The sequence below is a fragment of the Phalacrocorax aristotelis genome, chromosome 2, assembly GCF_949628215.1.
Source record: "Phalacrocorax aristotelis chromosome 2, bGulAri2.1, whole genome shotgun sequence".
In the NCBI taxonomy this organism is placed as follows: domain Eukaryota; kingdom Metazoa; phylum Chordata; class Aves; order Suliformes; family Phalacrocoracidae; genus Phalacrocorax; species Phalacrocorax aristotelis.
In genome coordinates, this window is record NC_134277.1 from 129,674,634 (window position 1) to 129,694,501 (window position 19,868).

Genomic DNA, 19,868 nt, shown 5'->3' on the forward strand with positions numbered 1-19,868 from the left:
GAGCACGTTCAAGAAAGGGCATTAAGGCTTTTGGGTTTCTTTTTTAAGTTCAGTCAGATGTCAGACGCTTCCACGTACACCGATAGATGGGATTAAAACCAACCTTTCTAAAGTCAGTTTTGCAGGAAAAGACAGAAGCCCCTATCCAGGAAGGGTGGCTCAGAACAAAATCACTCGTGTTTAACATCTTGACGAGCTGTACTGGTTCCTATCAGAGCAGATCACCCTTGCCGACAGCAAGAATGCACAAAATTCAAGAATCACAGGTTGTTTATAAATATTATATTGAAATATTACTATATACTTGTAAATTCGTTAGGTTTATTCTTCATTAAAATGCATATTAAAATATGCTTCTAAATAGCCTGTACCAAGTAGCAAAGTTTATATTGCTGTTGAGGCCCTGTCTTTAAAGCAAGTCACATTTTCAAAAACACGTGAGTCACAGAAGACATCACCAGATACCGACTTTAGTGGTTGTTTTGAAAATAGCTGCAGGCTTGGAATATGCTTTATTCAAAAATGTCCAAGAGGAATCAATAACTCTCCACGCATAACCCTACGAACCCGTACAGGCTGGAAGGAAGCTTCGCCGCAGTCTCTCTGCAGCAGGTTCCTCACTCGCAGCCGTTACCTCTTTGTCCTCACAGCTCCAAACGCCACCCGCTAGTATCACCCTTTCAAAGGCAACCTGTCAAAACAAGGCTCTTCCGTTACTGCAAGTTACAAGCAAATCTCATTACCACATCTGATCCGTCTCCGATGAAGTCAGACAACAGCAAGGACTTGCACTGACAGCAAAGGAAGGAAGTTCACGCAGGTTCAAAAAAAATGGTTTCATTATAAATTTATTTCTTTAAACATGGCCACTTTGAGATCAATGATTCTACTTCAGGGAACATGAAAGAATAATAAACAATTTTAGAAGGGAAACAACCAGGTAAGTCAGGATTTGCTTTTCAAACAATGAAAGGCCAAGCTCCAAGAAGCAATAAGTTTTGGCATATGAGGACTAGTATTTTCAAATCCAAAAGTTGGCTTAGTCTTACAGTGGAAGCTGACTGCAACCTTAGCTACCTTTCCGTAATGCTGGACTCGGTCGTAACTTAAATGTACAGGAGCGTAATGTGAAAAGATTGTTTTTATTAATTAAAAGTTAACAGCAACAGGCACATATTAAAATGAATATGGCAAAGCCTTTACAAACGGCTTTACGCTGAAGCTGTCTCCCAAAATGGCTGTTGCAACAAACTGTAAACAGAATTAATAAACAGTCTTTTACAATAACAACAGGGAAATACAAATGAACTGAAAGAAAGCACCAGTTTCTCAAACTAGATTACAGTTGTGCTTACTGTACTTAAAACAATGTAAAACAAATTACAAAAATGGAATGTTATAAGTTTAAAATTAGTCCTTTAATTTTGTCCTAAAAAACATTTTCTCCTTTTCCCATCAAAAACCCATTAGTGGGTGATGTTTCAGTAGAGGGAGGAATACGTAAACAATGCACTTTTTTTTATTATTATTATTAGTTTTCAAATCAAAAACAAATTTGGTCACTTAGCTTTGTGCATAGTTTAAGGCATCTGTAGCAATTTGTTACAGTTTCCTCCCCAATGTGGCTGTTCATGAAATTGTCACATTCTAAAAGAATAAATAAAAAAAAAAATGCTGCCGTTCAAACCCTTCCCGGTACCCTCCCGCCCTCCCCCGTCCCAGACATACTCACACACCCACACATACACACACACTGCAGCGAAAGGGGCATTTGTACCCTTGTTCTGAAGGACACGTTTCCCATCCCACTTTATTTCAGATTGGCAAATACCCTGAGCTGATTATGGTGTTTAGACATTCCACCTTTTTCTTGCATGTGCAGTTCAAGTGTACAATAGCGGAAACAACATGCGATGTTTCCACTGCAGAATCGCAATGCAGTTCGGACGCTTCCCCCCCACCCCCGCCCCTTCCCCTCCCTAATTCAGAAGTGTTTTCTGCCGTTAAAAAATTGCATTCCCATATAGCACTGGAGTAAAGCTTGGCTGTGCTCTATGATGAATGCTCAGTTCCCAGTGCACAAACGAAATTATGGCAAATGGGAGGCTTTTCTGGCATCCAAAGAAACAAGAGCTGCAGTCTCAGATTTTGATCTTTCTCTTTAAAAAAAAAAAAAAGCAAAAAAACCAAGTTAGTGGTTCCTTCACAGCCATGCGCAAAGGTTAAGTCTAGAACCAATAGTTTCAGAGTACATTTGTAAACATCAAGTCTTGCCAGAGGCAGCAGAGGATGGGCACTTCACATTTCCGTATTAAAACAGGGACTGAGTGGAAGGTTTGCTTTGAACACATTTATGCAAGTCTTGCTAAATTCCAAGGAAGTGGAACGATCCGTCTCAAGTCTTAGATTTGAAGACCGTATTCCCAAATTTCACCAAAAAACCAAAACTGTGTGGCACGATGGAGCTTTCGTACTGTTCCTTCAAGGCTCAGTCACTGCTGTGCTTTGCATATTCAAGGTTCCGAACGAAAACCAACTGAGGCATATGCATATTGCTCTATGTTCAGATCTTGCAGTTTAAAAAAATTCTGGTTCAAATGGTCTGTGTCAAAGGAAAACTTGGAAATAAATAATGCTGGCATCATTTTACCATTTTACCAAAACCTTGGGCGGGCAAGTATCTCCTTTAATCCAACCGTGCAGATACCAAGAGAAGAGGCAGTTTTGTCATGAAGATTGAGGTCAGGACAATCGCGGTTCCTGAGGTAATATGTCTGAGTCCATTTCCTCAAAAGCGGGGTCAACATCGTCGCCAGTGCCAGACTGTTCCCTCTGCACTCCCTTCCAGCTAGCCTTGTTCAGTCCCAGGTGGCCAAGCATCGTCTGCGACAGCCTGGTGTTCGAAAACCGGGCCCATTCCCCAAACAGTGGCTCCACTAGGTAGGTCATAAAACCTTTGAAAACAAGAAAACAAACATATCCCAGTTTAAAAACAACAACAACAAACAAGAAAACACGCACACAAACTAAATATTTTAAATAAAATTTAGTAGCAAAAATCACAATGCATCAGAGTATTCTTTGCCACTGTGCATTTAAAAATCCACCTCAAATTCAGGGCATCTTCACAAAAATCTTTCAAAATTTAAAAGATCTTACAGGTCAGTTAAGGGAACAGCATTATATTGGGTTACAAATTAACCTCCTTCCTTTCACAACAGTGACCAAATAAAGGAAAATATTGGAGAATGTGGGAGGAGAATCTAAACATCAGCAAGTCACACAAACTACTTTAAAAAAACTAAATTTCTAAAAGACAGATTTTATAACGTCACCCCGTAGATAGTCCGAACTATATTGCACTGGGGGGAACCCCATTCTTTTCACAATATTAAGCTGATTAAAAATACTGAAAAAATATAAATCAGAGAAATTCTGAAACAAAAAGGCCACAGAACATCAACATACATTTGTGTGTATGCGCATGTGTGCTTCTTTATAATGTCTACTTCCATGAACCAAAAATTCAATGGTAAGAATACTGAAACTGAATCTGTCAATTACAGAAATGTAGGATGTTCTAGCATTCTAAATAAAAACAGTGCAGCCGCCTGAACAGATCAGATTTTTGTCTCTAATTTCAACCACTAATTCATATTATGTTTGTTAAATTGGTTATTTTCTTTAACTACGTTTTTAATTGAGTCCCATTCCATCTACATGAACAACTTTATTAAAAAAAACTGTAAAAAGCCAGCCCTTTTACTATTTTAAATTCAACTCAAAAATATAATGGCTATTCATGGTTCTCCATCAGATCTCTGCCCACCAGCCTTCGTAAGGCTGCGTTTAAAAGGAATGCTAACGTTCTGGAGAGCTAAACCCAGAGAGCTGGAACCGTGTTGTGGCAACCTCACTGCCTGTAGGGACAAGGGGATAACACTCCTCTTCCCAAACTGGCCACTTCAAATGAGAAAAGTTCTGGGCAGCAGCACAGGAAAAGTCAGGGAGCTGCTTCCCATGCTGTACCTGCTCTGCGAGAAAACACAGGGGCTTCGGGCTCCCGGACTGTCAGTCCTGGCAGCACCTTTCGTAAACACTCAACTCAAGGGAGAAACGTTATATGGCAGATTGAAAGAAATTGCTCTTTGTAAGGAAGTGCTGCCACACACACACACACCCCGAGCACAAACAACCTCTCAGAAATGCCTCCAAAACGGTACTTTTTTCAAACTGCATCCTAAAAGAAATCCACTAAAATAAACTGAACTGCAGTTACCAATCTGGATGTTGGCAATAGTTTCCGTCTGTCGGTCACAAAGTGGACTCACACCCAAGTGATATTTTTTCTCAATATCTCCTAAAGAAATAAAGTACAACTGTTAAGTCATCAAGTCCAGACGCAAATGGAATCATCAAACACTGACAGAGGTGAGTTGTGCAAGTTGGTTTACACGGACGGTACCTTGCAGCAGGCTGAATGCATTTACTTCCCTCCCCCACAAAACCCAGCAGGTCTGTCAATGAGACTAACAGCACTTTGTATTTTTCATCAAAAATAATTTAAAAACATCAAATCACAGGTTTCCTGCAGGATTAACACACTTCCTTGCAAAACCTCCTAGACTGCCATAGAAATGGCAAATTAAGATCCCCTCCTTACCAATACAGAAGAGAATAGCCCAGCCTTCAGACATTTCTCACTGAAGGCAGTTTGTTGCGCTGCTTCCCCCCATCACCTTCTAATAAGCTTCACATGATTAGCACCAAATAAAGCAGTCTGCTCCCCATTTATCATACCCATAATAATGACAATCACTCCATTTGTCAATTAAAAACTTTATTAGCTGCTTACAAAAGTAAGTAGCCTTAACTGCATGGTAACCAAAAATCTCCTATCTCTAGCTCTTACCTGCTTACAAACAGGCCTCACAGCCAAAGTTTAAATATTGAAGATCCATGATGAATGTATTTCATAATTTACCAAAACCACTCAGTAAATGTATAGTGAGCATCATCATTCATCCGTAGCACCTTTCAGGCTGAAGGATCTATCGAACCAACCACTCTAGATTCAGATTCTAAGCAGATTCTTCGTCGGTTTTTAGCAACACTGACCTTTTGCGAGAAGTACAACCCACGAAAGTAAAAAAAATTCCCATACTGTACTGTAAACCTCTATTAGTCCTAAATATAAATGCCTTTATTTGCAAGCAGCTATGACTCACAGTCGCTCTCTCCACAGTATAAATACATTATGTACCAACAGATACTTCTACTCTTACTTGCCTTGATGGAAGAACTCCTCTGTTACTTTTTCACTCCACTGCTTACTCAGCTCCCACGTCCGACATGGATTACAAATATCAGCACACTTCAAAGCCATCTAGTAAGTTAACATGCAGCGTTAGATCACCTCTCCCTCCAACAGAAGCATCTGTAATTATTTATTTCCTGACAGCAGATTATTTTAAGTTTTCTGAATAACAAACCTACCTACCATTTGTGCTTCTCTCCAAAGTTATGGCCTATAATCATATTTATAAAACACTCAGGGAACGATTAGATCTTATGATCATCTCTGAGTAATATGGAAATTCAGTCAAGTCAAAGTATTTGAGGGGCACTATATTTAGTACATTCACTAGTACAGGAGACAAATTCAGAGAAAGAAACATCAAAGCAAGCAAACAGTATTTTGCATTGCTGGCTCTGAAGTTCACATTTTTCATAATGGTTTGCACTGGGCTGAACATGTCCGTTTGTCCACTTGCTTTTATGGTCCACAATATGAACCTAATAACAAAAATTTCTGTAAACCTAAAGAGGCTCTCAAGGCTTTTGTTTTTAAAGCTTGCTAAACCTCTCTCTAGCACAGCTGCAAACTTATTCGCAACAACAGTGCTTTCCTTTCCTGAAATAGGTTCTGACAAAGCATTTCACAGTTCTGAAATTGCACTGGAGGCATCAGAAGAACTAGACTTTGTCTTGGAAACACAACTCTCCTTGGTTTAGCAGCTCTAAGTTATCAGACTTACCAACACACAACATCACTTGGGAGATGTGCTGGGAGGGGTTGGGGAGACTGAAGTGGAGGGAACAGCCTTTTTGTAATGAGACAAAACGACTGAAAGGTATTTCTACTCCATTTTGAAAGTAGTCTGGAAGAACTAAATTATTTTTGATGCTAAAATGATGTTCTCAAAAGTATTACCACAAAGATCACCTGTAAAATGAAGTGACGATGATTCGCATTCTCTAAACATAGGTCTCCTCTATCCAAATGGGATCGAAACATGGACAGATACTCATTTTGCTGGCTGATGTCTGTGGCAAGAATGAGATCACCTATCTGGCTTTCCATCAGCTGCCTGAAATTAGTGATACCAAACATTCAAAAGGCATGACAATTAAGAACAACAGCCATCACTACAATTACAGGTCTTTTTATCATATTCATTTTTGTACAAATAGAAGCTTTATAACCAGCAGTTTCACTGAACTCTTTCCTTTTTTTTGTTTTCCCTCTCTGAAAAATTTCTACAACATCCACAAAAATATGAGCATGTTGCATTGGCAGCTTTCAGGAAGACTAAAACAGTTTTTAACCCCCTGCCCCCCCCCCCCCCTTTTTTTTTTTCTTAAAAATGCACAAACTAATGGTTTAAAGCCTCTTTCTTGTTAAAGTAGGTGGGTGAAGAGGGTCTATTTTAAACTACAGTTGTGGTGGCAGAATGAGAAAAGGCTGCCAAATTTAATCTAAACAGGTGCTTGACTATATGAATACACTTCTTCAGTGTGCTCGCAGTAAATGTTATTTTCCGAATATCACATTGCACCATGAACTGCTCTACTCCAACAGCATGGGATCCGGGAATTCTTAAAATAGATCACAATCTACGTTTTGTATTCAGAACTGCCATGCAATAATTTACGTTGTTTTGCAAGGCTGTCTTACCTAAGTGACAGCTTGCTTACGTCTTAAACTAATCTATACTATTTTGTATAAACATACCTGTTTTCTAATGACATATGTGCAAATAAACCAGACTCTCTCAGCAACCCCACTGCTGATCTCCAGTGATGGTTCTCCAATACTGAGGTATTCTGCAAATGAAAAGGGTATTACAGGTGTCAGTCAATGATGACAACTTAAACCAAAGAACTATATACCAAGAGAACTATATACCAGACAGTTTTGCTGAGTTTTGGGGGTGGTGTTTTTCTTTCTTCTTTTCTTTTTTTTCTCAAGAAGGTTAAAACTCACTAATCCTGAATGCTCGGTTAGCCTCGCGCATTTTTTTTTTTATCCCAGTGGCATGGAAACAATGTCTGGATGGAAACCTACCGCTAGCTAAACACATCACAATTTACACTCCTTTTCTGTACTCCTCAGGCATTCTCCAAACCTGGTTTTAATAAAACCACCAATTTTTTCCTTACCTTATATAAAGTTGCTAAATAATGGTTTGTTTTAATTAGGAAGGGTTGGTTAACACCTGGGTGATCCAAATCATGTGTGGCAGCTGCTATTAAACTGAGGAGAACATCCCATGGAGTTAAAGATTTGGAAAGCTGCAAGATAACAACAAATGTAATTCTGTTAGCAATGCAAGCATGCCCTTAGAAAAAGGTCAGAGGTGTCACTTTTTTCTTTTTTTAGTAATTAAAAGCCAATAGAAACCTAGAGAAAATAATGTAAAACTAATATTCCACTGACTTTTCACAGTATTTCGCCCCCAAAAGCTACAAAATTTCAACAATGGTTTAAGCATTATTCTTTCTGAATGAGAAGGTTCAGTCATAAAAAGTGCTGGCACACAAAATGCTACTTTCTGGCTGGTAATGAAGTACTATTTCTAACCAGATCCTGTAAAAGCAGCAAATTCTTAAAATTAGATCTCTGTCTCATTTACCAACTCTGTCTGTATGCGCCAATTCTGCTTTAAATACAGGGAATATTTTTAAAAACAAAAAAAACTTTCATCTTAAAAGGAAGGAACTAATTCACTGGAAGACTTTGGAACTGTTCAGAATGATTACTACTCTTACGCAAAATTATATCTCAAAGTCTACCAGGAAAAGAATCAAAGGTGGAAAATCTGTCAAAAAGAAATATTTTCAAGAAGTACGTGCATGTCGATTAGCTCAGCATGAAACTGCACAGACTCATTTTCACTGTCCATAGAAGTTGCTACTTCTGGTTGGGATGCCTGTGAGTTAAACTCAGTAATAAAGTCTAGCTTGCACCAAAACAGAGGACAGTTCTGCCTGCACAAAAGTGAAATGCAGCAAACACCCTACAAGAACAGTTGTTTATACTCCCTGTTGCATTTGCCATCTATCATGCCTCATGTTTATAATGTACTTCGGTGAAACAGAACCAGTAGTTGTATACGTTCCTAAAAATACAAAGTCTATACTTGTATCCAAAGCATTACAAAACTTCTATCATGAGTATTAAATAAAAAATGTTCAGAGCTTCCAAATTGCATGCCATAAAAAAAATCTCATGATGTATCTGCTGTGGTTTGTCTCACTGCACCAACAACTGATCTGAGAGCAGCGCTGAGAAACTGAGTGGGAGGAGTGGGCAAAAAGCCTCTGAAAAACACCCATGGAGCCAGAACTTCCTTGTTTTTACCTCAGAAGCAGGATAAAGAGCTACGCTATTCAAGAGAATACCCGATCGGCGATTACCTGCGTCAAGGCAGACAACTTCTGACCTGGCTAGAAAGCACTACAGTTTTAAATTTCATACAGGAAAAGATTTAGCCCTGAAATTGTCTACGACATCACTTACAGCAGACTGCCGGCAGTCCAAGGAATAAGCAACAAACACTCAACTAGCTCAGCTCTTTAACGTCTGTCACGCTGCCCTTTTTTAAAAGAAAGGCCAAAGAGAACTCCTGATGTCTTGCTAAAAAGTGCCTCTAGCAGAGTGTACTATTCATTAACATCAAAGATGAGCAAAACAAGGAAAAGAGCAGTTTCTGAAGGAAAAAAACACCAAACAAAAAACAAACCCACCTCAAACCATGAACACACAGGTTTACTATTGCCAGCTCTGACTCAGGCTGTGATTCTCTGTAAATGTCTTGGGGCACAGCGCTATGTTTAACAGCTGCAATCTGAACCAGTTCCCTACTCCGGTTCAACATGAAGTCACAAAAAAGACAATGCCAGCTCAGAAGAGGGAAGGAAAAGAAAAAAAAGGCATACTGCTAAGTGTGAGCCCACAGCCTCAACAACATGGAGATTCCGCCCCCACCTGTCTCTGTTCAAAAAGAGTTTTTTATTGGCTTTTGGGGTTGGTTTGTCTTTAATAAAAAGAGTATACATATAGGCATATATGTGCACACAATCAATTTATATGCACACACAAAAATAGATATATTTCTGTATGTACATGTGATGTAAAAGTGAGAACATTCCCTTACCTTGGGCTCTTTTAAGTAACAGTGCATGGCCTGAGTCACATCAGCAGCATGAACTGCATTATGATAAGGGTTTTGACTGTGATAATCTTCTTGGACCATAACTGCAGGAAAATAACAAATATCTAAATTTAAATAAAATAGCAATTTTTTCAAGTACCATTTTATATGTCCTTGTTATGCACAGAAATACGCAGTATCACAAGTTACATACACATAAAAGCGTCAAAGTCAATTAATCATCAGTTGAACCAAGACCTAGGTATAAAAGATTTTTACGTGAAGGAACACTATTTTCTAAAGGAAATCAACTACATGTAAAGTAATCTCAGAGCAAAAAATAAAAAACTTGAAATCAATGTATAATCTGAGATACTTTGAGAAATTCCTAGGAAAGGCTCCCTTTGATAATCTAGCCTGTCTGAATGTTGAGGCAACCTGGAACACAAAATGAAGGTGATAATATTTACCAAAGCATCAGGATGACTTCATACCATGCCTTGAAAACAGACAGGATCAGAGGAATTAGGCACTGCTTTCCTGTCGTATGAAGTGCTTTTCTTTCCCCTTCAGGAGAATGGTTATGGGAAGCCACCTCTACATAGTTTAGGCATCTTCTCATACTTGTAGCTCAGGCAAATTTAAGCCTATATGCTATTTAAAGAAGAATCTCATTTAGATGATGGGTCTGACTAACCACTCCTAGTATTCCCTATTTAACTTCATCCTTACTTTCCTCCTCCTTCCTGCATCTTCCTGACTGTCTTTAAACTTTATAGGTAGAATAATACTTTAAAGGACACCCACATCACCTTAAGTACGTAGAGTTAAAGAACTATAATGTTAAAAAAAGATGGAGGGGAGAAGATCCGAAGCACAGTCATCAAACTATATTCTGAAGTTTTACCCGCTATGACGCATTACCTCTTTCAAGCAAACATTAAAATAACATTTTCCTGGCTGACTACAGTCTGTCAGCCCCATTCAAACAAACATGCCCACAACCTCTTTCCCTATTTGGTTTACAAGCCAGTACCCTCGCTGTAATTGTGACTGTAATGTTAGAGCATTACTGCCATGGTATTTGTGAAGAGCTGTGGCTTGTGAAAACTCAGAATACTGTAACCATCGTGTAATCTCAATAGTATTCAATGCATAGCTGACACCTCATATGGAAAACAATGAAAATAAGCATCTTTGGGCTCTATTAACCTGCAGTAGAACTCCCTTTCTCCTATTCCCCACATACAGTGCATGAATAAGGAAGTCCTTGGCTTGCTCCTCAACTTTTTGTTGCTTCATAGGCTGGTCCAGCTACCTGAAGTCTACAGTCTTGACTTATTTACTGGGGTTATTCAGCCTGGGGAAGAGAAGGCTGCAAGGAGAGCTTATTGCAGCCTTTCAGTACTTTAAAGGGGGACTACAGGAAAGATGGGGGCAACCTCTTTAGCAAGGCCTGTTGTGACAAGACAAGGGGTAATGGTTTTAAACTAAAGGAGGGTAGATTTAGACTGGATATAAGGAAAAAAAATTTTTATGATGAGGGTGGTGAAACACTGGAACAGGTTGCCCAGAGAGGTGGTAGATGGCTAGAAACATTCAAGGTCAGGTTGGACCGGCCTCTGAGCAACCTGATCTAGTTGAAGATGTCCCTGCTTACTGCAGGGGGGGTTGGACTAGATGACCTTTAAAGGTGCCTTCCAACCCAAACCATTCTATGATTCTATGATTTTAATAGAGCAGACCTAGGAAAATATTTTTATCACCATTTGCCAGAACTAGAATGGCACAACAACCCTATCTTTCCAGGAATGTAGTACTTTGCATTTTCTCTCCCCCTGTTTGGGTCTGGAATAAATGATGAAATAATGAAAGCACACATTAGGGTGAGACGGATCTCCAAGTAACCTTTGGAAATCACAGAAAGACTGTGTATGTGTATAAACAAATATATACATATATGCACACACATACATATGTTATATGTATATATGTACACAAAAATAAAATGTTGGGATCCTACTGAGGACTAAAATCAGATTTCTTTCCTTGAAAAGATTCGAGGAAGTTCTCAAAGTTAATTTTGTGTGGCACTATGGACCACTTGAGCTGTCCTAGCCTTCTGGAATTTGATCTTCAGGTTCCTGTAAACTAGTGTACAACACGTAGCAAAACAAAAGAATGAACTGGGTTCATGCTAATAAGCTGTGTTTGGAAGAAAGGTTCCTTGACTGGGCAGATGCGCTAGAGCAGAGCTAAGTAGTGTTTTTCTTACTGCTATTAAGGAGGAAGCATTAAAAAAAGGGAAGAGTGGTGTATTTCAAAGCTAGAGTAAAATTTTGCCTTCTTCCAAGACTAATCTCATTTTGGCAACTTATGGCTTTGAGTAGTCATATGTAGTTAAGACTACTGTTGTCTTTTGATAATCACTTAACTAATCCAGTCATTCCTAACTGATCTTTCATTCCAAGTATTGTCTTTTGCTAAATCTCAGCTAATCAGGAAGCAAGATGAAAAAGACAAAAACCACTCAGTTACAACCTGACTAGCCTAATTTCAGATTTCTATAATTTTCTTCACATTCCAATATATCAGTCCTGAAGGTCAGCTGAACTACTTTTTTTTAAACTGGAAGGAATTGAATCCACTTTAAAAAAAATGCAAAACAGACATTTTTTTAAAGCTGAAAGAAAACTAAATGATGAAAACAAAAACATTCCCTTTATCTGAAAGGGGAGAAAAGCCTTCCAAATGTGATTTCCCCTCTGTTAAATGACAAGCTTTGTAACCACAAAATTGTTTTCTCCGAAACCGTGAAAGCCTTCCAGAAGGGGCCAGAAACTTGTTTCTCCTGCTTAGCTAAAAGAAGGCATCCCACTCCACAAAATTACATAGAAGGTACTGTCACAGAACCACCAAAGGAATGAAGTCTCACACCAGTGTATGTGTCCATGGTATGGGGACGCAGAACGACACCTCTTTCAGTTGTCAAGTGAAAATACGGCTTGGTTTTAATATTCTACATAATATTTACAATTATTTCTGTTGAAGCATTCTATGAGTCCACTGCCGCAGGCCCAAACATTCAGGTAAAATTGTCTTGCACTCTGTCTATGGAGAAAAATATGCCCACACAGTAGAGTGCTTATTTGTACGAGAGCTGGAGCAAGCAAGAGATAGCATCAAATGGGCACCATGAAACACAGCCACGCTTGCATGCTCAATACAGTTGAACTATCATGAACTTGGAGAAATTAAGATTAAAAGAGAACTGAAATTCAAAACAAAGAAAGATGCTGTCTAGCCTTTCCCAATAAAAACATCACACAGTCACATATATTCCTGATTATTTAGATTTAATAAATACAATACAGCATCTGCTACAAAACTATTAAGCTTGAAAATACCTGCTTGGATTTAACATGGGGATTTCTATACTCACAGAAACTTTGAGAGATTGTCTCTATCAATATAATTTAAATCACTGCAAATCTGGTCTGCATCAGTACTCTTCAAACCTTATTGCTAAACCAGCACTTCAGTTAAGGTATAAAAATGCGGATAAACAGCAATATTCATCATAATAAAAAGCTGTATTTACCCAAAAATCTACGAAGTTTCATCGTATCTAACTGGAAGTGTTCAATTAGTCCATGAAGATTAAACAGATGAAAGGTTAAGCTGACTAGACTGTTTCCTAAAAATAAGATGAAAATACTAATTCATTGGAAGCCATGAAATCAGTGACTCTTTCATAAGAAATGTATTATTTCAAACAAATTAGTCACAAAAATTATACAAGCAAATTTCTCTACACCAATGTATGATAAATACTTAAATCTTACTGCACGAAAAGATTCCATTAGCTATCTCCTCTAGTAACCACCAGTGTTTTTGCATAATTATAACGCATTCACCAATTGTCCACTGTCAACTGATAAGAGGAAAATGTTACTGAACATTAAAAAAGCAACAGATTTGAACGTGCAAACCTGTTACAATGGTATTCAACTTTGTGGTATATTGCATCATGATTTTTAAACAGACATACAGTTTAAAACCAAATACAAAAATAACCAGGCACAGGAAAAGGCTAACCAACTCTATCAATTAGTGTATATTGTACATATGCTATCTCTCATTTTCATCATGTATTTTGCTAAACTACTCCTTATTTCACCAAGAACTCAAAAAGTTTTAAGTTTCTCTAGGAAATGTGTATTACAAGCTTACAATATACTTCATCTACTCATAGCTATAATACTACAATCACTTGCAGTGGTAAAAGAAGTAAAACTAAGAGACAGAAATAGCTTGCAAAGGTTTACTTGAAATATCTTGCTTATTTACTCTGCAAACAATACATAGTGGCAGATAACTCAGTTTTAGTACATTGACTCTTACAGTCTTCGTTTAGCAGGAATTAACCTAGTGCAGACTGAAACTGAGGTAAAAAAGGACAAAAATTTTTGCTAAACCTAGCTTACTACTCGGTTTTAAGTACTTGCGTGTGCACACTACGCAGTAAGATACAAAATTCTTCTAACAACATTCACTGAGTAGCTTGTTTCTTACAGGCTCATCCAGGGCAGTTCATCAAGAAGAGTTTTATATACAGCATTCTTTTCTTTCCACCTTTCAAGAACAAGGCTGCCTGTTCAAAATGTCCTCCTAAAAATTACTACATTAGGATGCAGAGGATGGTATAGAAAGGCTTCCACAATAGAAGCTATACTGGTAGTATCTAAAATGTATTTGAAAAAAGCATATTTAAAAGGTAGAAAAGGCCTCAAAAAGGATAATTTCAGATTACTCCCATTTGATAAACTAATCTGATATACACTACATCTACACATAGCTTTCTTCATTGTTAACTAGTCTCCAGTTTATCTGTACAAACATTCTATTTGTAAAAATCCTCAGTTTTCACATTTTTATATCAATTTATGTATTAAATCAAACTGTGAGGGTAGTACTTTTACACTAGATAAAGCCAAGCATCCCTTCAACAAAACAGGAGAGGAAATTATCTGTTGGTGCCATATTTTCCTTTCTGAACTTCATTTCTGCTTCTTTCTGCCAACATTAAACACTAACTGCATCTCTGCTACCAACTCCATTTGACTGATGTGAAACCTGCAACAGCTGCCCTCCATTCACTACCCACCCTGGCACAAATTGGCACCATGATGCTGGACTTGCTCACCTTCTTCCATTCTGTTCAAAACCCAGCTTCCACTGCTGTGATTATGATACAAAACTCCTCCGTACCCACTGCAGCAGCCCTCCCTCCTCCTTTCCAGCACATTTACACATCTCTTTTCTAACTGTGCATAACTTAAACAATGCTGCTTTTTTTTTTTTTCTTAACCAAATACTTCTATACTTCCTACTGCTATTTGTAATCGGTGCACTAAATGAACCATGATATTCTCTTCCTTTTTGTATTTTGTGCAAGCTATGTGTACAGCAGCTTCTGTCTGCTCACCTCCTAATTCTCTAGGTGTTCTGTCATATGTTGTAATTATAATGCATTCATACCAACATACCTTCTTATTCTACTGTAAAGTAACAGAACTACTCTAACATTAAATTTATCAGAAAAATACCTGTTCAGTGCAAGTGGCCTTTTAGACACAACCATATAAATTACCAGCATTCCACAATTAAAAAAAAGGACTAAGTTAGCAAAATTATTTATTAATTTATGTCAAGTTACTACTTCAAATTACTAAGAGAGAACAGCAACCTACAAAGCACAAGAAGGGTCTTTTCTACAAATTAATGATTATCATCAGTACTGACAGTAACAGTATTTTAATAGTGACCAGGCAAACTAGGATTTAGATTAGAGACTATTAAATAAGAAAATACTACTTGACGAAATTTATGCTTTTTAGCAAACAAGCAATCACATACCACAACGTAAGAGCAATAGTTACGTTATGCTAGGAGATAAAACACAAATGAAATAGCAAAAGTAAACTCACCATTTGTCAGTCTATCAAAAAGAAAAATATCAAAATTCCAATTTCCAACCTTCTCCAGCATACACTGAAAGAAAACACAAAAGCTGTCACTTGTTTCTCAATATATGCCTATCTTCCCATAGTGCAGAGGGGTATTTACAATTTCAGAGACCGATGCAAGTCTTAGGATTTCTATATACAAAAAAGAGTACTAAAATAATAATTAAATTTGTCTGACAACTAGAAAACTTTAAAATACATGTTACAAATTGGAAATTGAAATACAAGTAGTGTCTTGACAGTACTGGCTTGAGACTTTCCCTTCATCCTTCAGTCAATTTCTTAAATAAAATTTAAAACGATTAGGTTAAAAACTGAAACAATATGACAGAGTAACTCTGTGTTCAGACTACTTCCACTTTTAATTTTTGCAGTGAGCTAGTAGCTGACATGTAGTCCTTCACCTCTGTTTCTCTCATTCCCTTGTTTACAGAAAACAGAAGAAATAGTAGATGCTTTACTAGACATATGAGCCAAGCCTTTCATTTCTTTTTTAAGAAACTGACTTTACTTTCCACCTTATTGAGCTAGCACTTCTTCACAGCTGCTCCACACAAACAGTTCTTCCAGCAACAGGGATGAACAAGAACAGCAAACACCACTCAAGACCTCACCAGAGTTCAGCAGTCACATTCCTCGCTTCCCCTACCTCTATCTGAAATACTTGCCTAGCACATTTTACAACAGATACGTGCCTTCACCTGTCCTCATCAGATTGGTAGAGCTGTTTTGTGATCCAGTTACTACGTTCTAGCTTTCCTCCACCAGCCACTAAAACTCAGCTGCCAGAAGAAACAAACTGCATTAACAAAATCTTTCTGCCATTCAAATGGCTTTTTTTTTTTTTAAATCCACCCTCCAGGTTATCATGTTTTTCCTACCCTGCAGCCTGATTATGCGCCGAATGAATACACTGCATTTTAAGCATACTCCTTTTCTGCATCAAGTTTAGGAACAAGCAGCTTTACACGCTCATTAGGAAGACACAGCCTTTAGGATCTTGGATAACCTGTGAACTTTGCCTGCTCATTCGCCTTCAGCTCTATCATCCATCCTCCATCCCCAATTCACTAGCCCTTCATCCAACTAACTATTCTTTTAGTACTGCCCGTCTCCCCAGTATGCTTTACTGCAGCACGGATATATTAAAGCCATCACACTTTTCTAGAAGAAAAGCCTACCAAAAAAATGTCAGCCTGGCATAATAACCATCTGTATAAATCCATTTATGCATTTTATTGATCTTCCAGCAGTAGTTAGTCACTCTTCCAGATCTTCAGTAACGAGGTTAGACTAAAAAGGAAAAGGGGGGGGCAAGAGTCCAAATTGCTCCATTACATTTCTTAAATACAGTTACATTTTTCCTTTTTCTTCAGTTATTACAGTGTATCCTCCATTCACTAGAGTTATTAAAAAAACTGCTAGCCATGTAAACTCTAAATATCATCCCAGTAAACTTGTGGGAGGTGAAGGGGTTTGTTAGAAACCAGGTGTTAAGATACAGACATGTAAACACACACACACAAAAAAATACATGCTTAACATTTGCATTTAGCTGCACTATCTTTTAACATAAGGTACAGTTATATACTAATTAACTTTTTAAAAAAAATCAAGCAACCAACCTTTGCTTGTCCATTATAATCATCATCTAAAATGTTTGAAGAATTTGGAACAGTGATACCACGGAAAAAACGGGAAGATCTCAGGTATCGCTGGAAACTAAGCAACCTTCTCACATTTCTCGCAGACACAGACACCTCGATTTCAGAATTTGCTACAAAAAAAACAAGAAAATAAATACTCTCTCTAATAAAACTACCAAAAAAAGACTGTTCAGGGAAGTTTGGTACAATAAAGGCGCTGCAATTTTTTTTTAATTGGTATATCAAACGTTTTAGCCAGAGAAATTTTTATGAATAGGAAATACAGAGCCATGGCCTAGAAAAGAAAGTTTTCTATGTAAGCATCCTGTAAAGAAAAAGAAATATTTAAACCATAGCTGAAGCTTATCTTTTTAAGGAACTCTTATTGAAAGGACAGAAATATTACAGAAAATGTGTAAACACACACACAGTATTCCAAACAAGTTCTTTTCGGAAAACCATTCTCATGTATACACACCCAATTCGCGTCCCTAGGAAATCACATAAGGTATGTACACCAGCAAGGAAATATCATTAACTGTGTGTTGGTACAGGAGTTACAAGTAGGTTTTGAGCACGTACAAATAACTTTTACACAGGTTTTAAAGCTAGAAACTCTCTAAAACTTTGCCAGTAAAGTTAAAACACACTCAAGTGGCTTTGGTGCTTTTGCAGATATTTATGCGCATAACGTCTCCTCTGCCAAACAGGTTCCACATTTACTTTCACAGCATATATAATTCTCTTTCCCAGTACAGTGAAAACACTACAAAAAATTGCTTTAGTGTGTTTACAAAGAGTAATCCAAATATTTTGCTTTACTTGTTAACTGGTTTAGCTATTCAAATGACTAATGCTAGCTTATATTCAATTCCACTTCTTATGCTTGAAGTATTTTAGAAACCTGAAGATCAAACTACACATACCTACAGCTTCTTTGCAACAGGCCAGATATTTTCATTCTGAAATATTTCAGGCCGAACTTGGCCTTTACTTTCTTTTCAGCAGTACCCCCAACAGCAGCTGGATATAACCAACAGGCAGTCTTTATATTCTATAAATAATTCTATAATTAATAATTAATTAAATTCTATAAATAATCTTTATATTCCCTCATTCTGCCTGAAATGACTTATGTTTAAAGAGAGAGAGAGAAAGAAAGGAAAAAAGGTATTAAGGAAGTCAACGCAAACATGCTCTCTTCTAAAAATGCAGATCCTCAGAACCAACATGAGCCCAACTTTGCAGTACTGACCTCTTGCCCTTCCAAGAACAAGGCATAATAGAAATTGGTCAAAAGTCAGACTAAAATATTGTATAGGGGAAGGTATGGCCTTGTTAACAACCTCAATTAAAAACTTCAGCATTTTCTATCGAAAGCAGTTTAATTCTACATAAGATAAATCTTTATCCATACAAAATCTTCTCCCTGCAGAAGCTCCAACGTACTTTCTGTTCTACATTAACTCATTAATATATTCATTTCCAATCTACACTAAGAAAATGCCCCCGAACAGAACTGACAATTGCATGAACATACATCTAATCAAATGCAGCACCATTTCACATCAACAGTCTGCACTAACAGAGATTAAATTGACAAAACTGGAATATTCTTTCATACATGCCTGAACCACTTCAAGATACTGACATTCCCATCCGTTTCAAAGGGCTAACACAGACAACTTCACATGAAATAGCCTTCTTCAAGTCATCATAATTAAGGTCAAGGGCACTCCCTCTAGAGACACTGGTACATCTATATATGCACCGCTTACGTAAGCGGGTGTACTACATATGATAAAGCAACATTCACGCGTACAGCCGGCAAATAAATAGATTCTGTCATGCTGCATTACTCTACCGATATTTCTAATAGCATTTGTTAACACATGGTTACAGTTTGAGCACTGCCAGCCTGCAGAACAGAGAAGCAGGGAGCAATACAGCTGCTCCCATTAACGAAGCACAGGTTTTGGGTATGAAGTTTTTCCACCTCAATCTTGATTCAGTCCCTTGAAATCCAAATTTCAGAACAGAAGTCATTAGGTTTGAAATAAAATAATATAAAATCAGTATATTTAGGTCATAAAATGATCTAAAATGTCCACAAAGTCACATACAAAATCCAGAAACTTCACTAAATCTCAGTAAAATGAAATATTTTAAGTAGGCAAAATCAGCACCCTTCTAGAAGTACAGATAGTTTTGTTGATCATAAGTAGCCTTTTACAGATCTGTAGTTAACAAACCCCTACTTTTGTTGTCATGATTCAAATAGGTCTCACGATCACAGATGCCACCCATTAATGTTTAGCAAAAGAGTATGATGCAGGTAATAACATGTAAAACAACAACTTTTGTCAGCAAAGAGCACAATGGAACAAAGAAATGAGATAATTTGGCAGTAAAGGTCTGTGTTCAACCTGTATTTGTGGTCTTAAGTCATTTGGGGGGGTTGCACATGGTTTTGCTTCAGGATTTTTTCTGATGATAATGTGAGTACAAAAGCAAATTAATTACTCCGTTTTCTGTGAAACTGAACAGTCATTACCCTCTGTTTTGCAATATGCTATTGAGACATTCAACTTTAAAATATTTTTAAACTTTCTAAATTATCAATAGTTTGTATAGTTTAACCACTATTCTTACACATTAATCCTACTTTATCTCCTCCTTATTTAAAAAAAAGGGAAAAAAGGAAAAGAGCACTGCTCCAGCTGATATAATTCAAACAAACAACAAAGCCTGCTTCG

The 19,868-nt window shown here is 37.5% G+C and overlaps 1 protein-coding gene across 4 annotated transcripts in view; it reads right to left on the reverse strand.

Moving 5' to 3' along the window:
- Positions 1-2,165: 2,165 nt before the first annotated feature.
- Positions 2,166-19,868, reverse strand: part of PDE7A (phosphodiesterase 7A) — a 75,638-nt gene continuing 57,935 nt past the window's right edge. For 2 of the 4 annotated variants that reach the window (XM_075085135.1, XM_075085134.1), the window contains 10 exons: positions 17,092-17,243; positions 15,428-15,491; positions 13,039-13,134; positions 9,441-9,541; positions 7,444-7,575; positions 7,016-7,107; positions 6,227-6,371; positions 5,290-5,386; positions 4,280-4,360; positions 2,166-2,954 (listed from right to left, as the gene is read on the reverse strand). In XM_075085135.1, the coding sequence (XP_074941236.1) occupies positions 2,743-2,954; positions 4,280-4,360; positions 5,290-5,386; positions 6,227-6,371; positions 7,016-7,107; positions 7,444-7,575; positions 9,441-9,541; positions 13,039-13,134; positions 15,428-15,491; positions 17,092-17,243 (1,172 nt within the window). In that variant the 3' untranslated portion in view covers positions 2,166-2,742. Of the gene's footprint in view, positions 2,955-4,279; positions 4,361-5,285; positions 5,387-6,226; positions 6,372-7,015; positions 7,108-7,443; positions 7,576-9,440; positions 9,542-13,038; positions 13,135-15,427; positions 15,492-17,091; positions 17,244-19,868 lie in introns of all 4 variants that reach the window. The other 2 variants (XR_012659227.1, XM_075085136.1) reach the window with 2 other exon arrangements.